At 33.7% G+C, this 6,519-nt stretch overlaps 1 protein-coding gene across 1 annotated transcript; it reads right to left on the reverse strand.

The window, feature by feature from the left end:
• Positions 1 to 5,128: 5,128 nt before the first annotated feature.
• On the reverse strand, positions 5,129 to 6,487 carry LOC111028705 (transcription termination factor 2-like). The gene is made up of 4 exons (XM_022307437.1): positions 6,327 to 6,487; positions 6,028 to 6,258; positions 5,705 to 5,920; positions 5,129 to 5,501 (listed from the first exon to the last, which is right to left on the reverse strand). Exons 1-4 carry the CDS (start codon positions 6,354 to 6,356, stop codon positions 5,196 to 5,198), a joined length of 783 nt encoding a protein of 260 aa, XP_022163129.1. The 5' UTR covers positions 6,357 to 6,487; the 3' UTR covers positions 5,129 to 5,195.
• Between the last annotated feature and the right edge of the window lie 32 nt (positions 6,488 to 6,519).

A 6,519-nucleotide genomic window follows, 5' to 3' on the forward strand; every position in this document is an offset into this window, starting at 1 on the left:
CGATATGTGTATCTTTTTTTATGATTTTTGTATTTTTTGATCGTCGTCACCTTTTGAGGCGGTAAAAGCTTTTCTTGTCTGTGTACACAATGAGTAGTTGAAATAATGCTTCGATTTTCAACTACAGAACCGTTCCAGACGAGAAAGTAAATCTTTTCATTAAATTATCAATTTGTTCTAGGGCTCGGATTTAAATGCACTTAAAACCATACAGATATGCTCTAAAAAATAGCCAAAAATGCATTTTACCACAAAAATGCCCTAAAAAAATACAATTTACCACAAAAATGACCTTAAAAATTCCACATATTTTTTTTTATACAAATTGTAATTTATAAATGAGACATAATAATTATTTTTACATAATTATTTTATTCGAAAAAAACTGAAAATTTGAAATATTGACTGATATGATATGTTGACACGCATGTTGGCCGTTTTAGGGGAAATATTATTCATTCTAAACATACCAAAATATATATTAACATTTATGTAAAATTAACATTCTAAGTAAGTCTTTTGTACTTACTAAATTTTGAGCATTGCATTGAACAATAATATGTTTAATATTTTCAAACACCAATGACCTTCCATTGTCCGAAAGAATATTTTTGTAGTTTTTTTAGTTTTATATCTATTTAGAATAAATATGCATTAAAAACCAATAAAATGACCCAATAATGCTAAAAATGCTTTAAAAAAGAAAAACGTCGAAATATGCAAAAAAAATGCAAAATAAAATTTGTAGCTTTCAAACCCTCGTTACATGGAACGAATGATGTACTTAGAAAGCATTGTATGTGATCAACCAAAAAAATATGCACTTTGCATTGAAATCCGGGCCCTAGTTATTAGTTATAATGCTATCATTACGTCAGTCGATGTGGAACGTTCATTCAGTCAATACAAAAACATTTTACGACCAAATCGCCACCATTTTACGTTTTTAAATTTTAGAGAATATTATGTAGTTTCGCATTGTTTTAATAATTATTAATTAGATAAGAGATAAGTTTTTATACTTAATTTTGGTACTCTTTTTTTCTGTTAAGCGATTATTACATATTTTGATTTTTTTTTTTACATATTTATGAACATATTTTGATTTTTTTATTACAATAAAATCCGTTCCCTAGTTATAACTATACTGCAACAGCATCTATCGGTTTTTCAACGTCCAGAAAACCGCTGTCTGTCACTGCCAGATGGCACTGCTGTAGTGCTGTTACGATTTTTGTTTTCTATTTTTTGGTTTTTCGATTTCAAGCCTACCGACTTACCTAGATGGCCTACGGACATTTTCTTTTTGACAGGCCTATAGAGTCCATCGTTACAAAAGTGATGGCTGGTCGGTGTCGTTTTTCGAATATGGAATCGATACTCGATAATTAGAGTACAATAACGTAAAACGGTTTTCGAATTAAATGACAATGAGTTTACGCCGCTTCGCTGGAAAATGGCATTCCCTACGGTTTTCAAATGTATTGCACAGCCATTAAAAACATGTTTGCCGTGTTAGTACCTTCATCCACCTATTATATATACCTACCTTTCCGTTGGGCACTACCTAATGATATTATAATATAGGCACATACCTAAACTTAGCACGAGCTCTGCTCATTGAGCGACATTTGTTTTGTGGAGTGTGCCAAATAATTTTACTAAGGAATAAGGATGTAACTCTTTCACGAATTTTTAAGATCCTCAGCGGTGTAATGGGTGTATTGATTTTACAATGAAATGTGGTTTTTTTAAATTTTTATTAGTGTCCGTCATCACTTTTTGGGGCATAAAAAATACTACGATTTTCTATACTTCAGCATTTTTTATGTTAGGAAAGTATATGTAGTTGGTACTTTGGAGGGTCATAAGTAAAAAATTCCCAGCAGTTTTCAAAAGCGTAGGGAAAAACAAAAAAAAATGAGGAAAAGTAGAGATTTGTACGCAAAATCAATCTTGTTAATTTGACATAACTCTAAAAAAATAACCTTATATTATACATACAATTTTCACCTAATGTTTATATTACCATTTAACACAAGATTACTCAAGGAGTGTTTGTCCGCCTTTAACAACAACAAAAAAAAAAAAATTATCGGAAAGCCACATTAATTTACATTGGAATAAATATAATTAAATATTGTTATATTTCATTAGTTTAATTTTAAGCTATACTTACCATGAACCTATTACACTTTATTACCTTTAATACATTGCCTACTAAGGTGGCTGTCAGCTGAGTTACCCACCCACGCTTATAGCCACTCATGGGCATGTACGCAATCAAAATAATTAATAAAATTAAAATTAAACATATTATTCGTATAAAGTGTGCACCTAGAGGGGTCCGCAAACCACCACAAGTAGATAGCCTACTTACTATAATATAGGGCTCACATTATCACAACCGAGTCTCATGTAGAGTTGGCATTTTTAAAAGGCAACGAAGTGCATATAATATAAGGCAAGTAGTATTAATTATAAATACACTTGTGTATGTTTAATAGACTATAATTGTAGCCATAAGGTATATCCACCGATATACATATCATATATTTTTTGAGATAATTCTTTAGTTCCCATTTTTACAAGTTATAATTAGGTATTCGAGTAAATCATCAATTAGATATTTTTAGTCTTGGTCATATAATCAAAATGTTTGTTTGTTTTTTTTTAATTTTAAATTAATGCATTTCATAGAGTCCCTAATATTTTTCCGGGCCGATACAAAATCAACAAAACATCGTTACGATAGATTTGACAAGCATAAATTGTTTTTTGTCTCTCGGAGATACGTGATAATATAATATATCAAAATAATTTTTGACGTATTGATCACTACTTACTACCTGAGCTACCTCAAAGCATCTATGTGCGTGTATAGTGTTCCGTACATCACCAGTATTGATCGGTATATCGTTGTCGCGCTTAAGTCATATAATATAATATATCAATATGCCTACGATGGCTTCTAACGACAAACCCGTTGTGCTGCAGTTGACGGGAGGAGAAAAAATGCAAATGATATTCGGAGAGTTGAGCCCGCCAAGTACCACATACCGACTACATTTTCGACACGGGTTGGAACATGGCGGCTGCCGTTGAAAAGACACGCGTCTGCGCCGACCGTGGCCACGACTTGTCGTCGACCAGCCGCAGCAGGAGACTCCGAAATCCATCAGCATTTGTGCACCCCGGCCGTGCAACCCTGCGATCCTCGCGAGCTGTCCGACGTGCTGGAACAGAACGGACACCCGTCCGGTCCACCGGACCGCGAGGTGTCTGTGGCGAAGTACGCGGGATACAACGCGCCGCTGCAGGAGAACGGTGCCGTGGATTCGATGGACACGCAGAACGGAATTATTGACACCTCGTCGCGGTGTACGTCCGCGCAGCCGGCGCCGGAACTTCCAGTAACATCGCCCAAAGTTCCGGGCGAATTTTCAGGAGGCTGTTCGGGGCGGGGTCGGTGGTCCTCAGAGCCCGATATTCATTTGAGTTTCGAACTGCAGGTGGACACCCCGGAACCGGCAACTCGCGGGGAATGCAATGACGGCTCTGGTCAGAAGTTGGTCGGCGACCCCATCCATCCTAAACGGCGTCGCACTACGATGTGGAGCCGGACGAAGAGATTCGTCCGGCGCATGTTTTGCTGCGCCGTTTGGGACGTCCGCGAACCCGATGACGTGGACTCCCGCCGGGACGTCCATGACTAGGAGGCCGTCGTATACGCCACGTTCCAGAGGGCGTATCCTTGCGGGACGCCGAACGTGATGGCCCCAGGTGAACCTAACCTAACCTAACCTAACCTAACCCGGCACAGTTCAAAATGTTCAAAAATAAGGGGACATTTTTGGGGACAAACTGCGAGCGCATCGCTCTGAAGATCCAATTTCTATACGACGTTGAGTAACATGTATACTTTGAATCGTCGTGGCCTATACCTAGATAAAATAAATAAGATTTCTTCGGTGTGAATATCATTTCATTTCACAATATTCACATGTCATTAATCTCAAGACAAAATAACTACGGTGGTGATTGATAGCCGACGGCGACGACGACTGTGAGAATTGGGTTTTTTCTGAACTGTATATACAATAATAATGTACCATAGCAATTATCAAATCTCCTTGCAGTGTTGGGGTGGAAAGAACTTTTTCCAGACTCCGGCAAACTTATTCAAGGAATAAAACGATGAACACAAGACTATTAGATATGGAGGATCTTTCAATTCAAAAAATATTTTTCCAAAACCTAGATATGGAAAACGTCGCGGACAAGTTGAAAGTGTTCTGCTGCTCATCACAATAGAAAAACAATGCTCTTTAAAAAATGTTTTCATATTTAAATCTTACTTTGCTTGAATTGTATTTTTTCTTTTTGAATATTACCATTAAATATATGTTGTACGCAGAGTTCAACTCTAACAATATAACAGTGAACTGCTTATTAGACTTGCTGTTTACCGCCCTAAGGGAGGAATTCTGCCTATTAGCTGGTACCATTATCTTATATTATGATTTAATCCGCAAAACTAGTTTTAAAAAAAATTGATTTCAAAGTTTTGGTGTACTCAAAAATGGATAATCATTGACATTTTTTATTTTTTTCTAAGAGACATTTTTCATTTGGTGAACAAGCTTGAAAATTTAGTTTGAATCATTTAACATTATCAATTTTAAAAATTTGGGTTTTTTTTAATCATAGTCCATAAAATATATTTTTTTTACACCAGTAAGAACCAAAAACCAAGTTCTTTATTTTTAACCTGTATCTTGTGAGCTGCGATAATTGTTAATAGTTATTATTTTTAAGAACCCTCCAACCCACCCCCTCTATTAAAAAACACTGGGTATGCCAGTGTTGTAAGTGTAATATTGTACATGAATCGTATACTTAGTGTTCAGTTGAACATAATAATACAAAGAAATGGTATAACAAAAAATGTAATAATAACTCAACAAAATTTTATTACTGATGTTTTTACAAAATAATAGACAAATTAGAATTTTTTATAACTTATTCATTCTCTGAACATTCTCAAAATTAAAACACAAATATAATATGGCATATAAATATCTAAGGTTACTAAAAAATAATAGTAAATAAATTATATAATTTATAAATATCAAAGAACATTTTAAAAACTTAACTAATAATTAAATCAAAATTATATAATATGACTTTTGTGTTCAATGAAATTGAAAAATCTGTTTCAGATCGTCTATTGTTATTTTAGACGAAGCCACTGATGTGCCTTTGAAGAGATTTTCGGCAATTTGTAATTTAAGTGTCTGAATATTTAATATCCTTGTCTCAATTGTGTTGTTACTAATAAATTTATAAATATAAACTGGTTTAATTTGACCCACTCTGTATACCCGATCGCACGCTTGTGCTTCAAGTTGTGGATTCCAGTGCACATCAATTAAAAACATATGATTAGCAGCCATTAAATTAAGGCCGACGCCACCAGCTTTCAGCGAAAGCAGCAATATCTGGAAAACGTAAGAAAACAAAATGTAGTCACCAGGTCTAATAGAGTAACATAATATCAGTCATAAAATAATTTATAAACCAGGTCAAATTTAGTCAATTATCCATCAATATTTTTTCCAAAAACTAAAAATCGGTAACTTTCATGATCACATTTAAATTATTTTATATACACTGAAGATCTAAAAACAGAATATTTTATTACCTGAGGTCCTTCATCAGGATTGTTGAAATCACGGATGATTTTGTTCCTTTTTTGAATTGGAATCGCTCCCGAAAACATTTCTATCTTAGCATTATAATGAGCCAAATTTTTTTTAATTAAGTAAAGAAAACTTGGCCATTGACTTACAATGATTGCTTTGTCATTGCCACCATTGATTAATATTTTTTGATTTACCAAATCGCAAATTTTTTTTATCTATAATAATAATTGATTAATTAAATAATGTAAAAATTGTACAACAATTTCTGCCATTCATATTTGTATATTATGCATTATGTCATAAAATAATGAAAACATTCTACCTTGGAAGATACATAGGTTTTTTGGAATATGTTTCTGTCAACCACAGACTTTATCTTAACAGGTTCATCTTCCAATGTAAGGCAACTCATAAGATCTGACAAGTCAATATTGTTTGGAGAAGTATCAATGTCTTTGTTTTCATTACATGAATCATTATAAGTTGCATCTATGTCATCTTCTGGGATACTCTCCATATTATCCTCTTTTTTAATACTCTCTTCTGTAATAGGCTAAAAATAATACGAGGCAAATGTTTAATACATTTATTTAAAAATTATAATTTATTAAAACCACATACTCCTTTGATCAATATTGGGTGACAGCACATTTGTCGTAGTCTTAAAAGTAATACCAATATATGGTATGTTTGGATCTCATCGATGTTCTTGAACTGTTTAAACAATTTAAGTAATTCAGGATGATCTTTGAAGACTTTGTCTTTATCTTGACTTTGTTCTGTAAATAAATTACATCTTTATTTAATATTGTAA

This window comes from Myzus persicae, unplaced genomic scaffold (genome assembly GCF_001856785.1).
Source record: "Myzus persicae strain clone G006 unplaced genomic scaffold, MPER_G0061.0, whole genome shotgun sequence".
In the NCBI taxonomy this organism is placed as follows: Eukaryota; Metazoa; Arthropoda; class Insecta; order Hemiptera; family Aphididae; genus Myzus; species Myzus persicae.

Coding starts and splice junctions, on each gene's coding strand:
- LOC111028705 (XM_022307437.1), bottom strand. CDS start 6,356: ATGTGCTGTCACCCAATATTGATCAAAGGA. Junction 6,259..6,326: donor ACCCAATATTGATCAAAGGA/GTATGTGGTTTT, acceptor TATTATTTTTAG/CCTATTACAGAAGAGAGTAT. Junction 5,921..6,027: donor AAACCTATGTATCTTCCAAG/GTAGAATGTTTT, acceptor TTATTATTATAG/ATAAAAAAAATTTGCGATTT.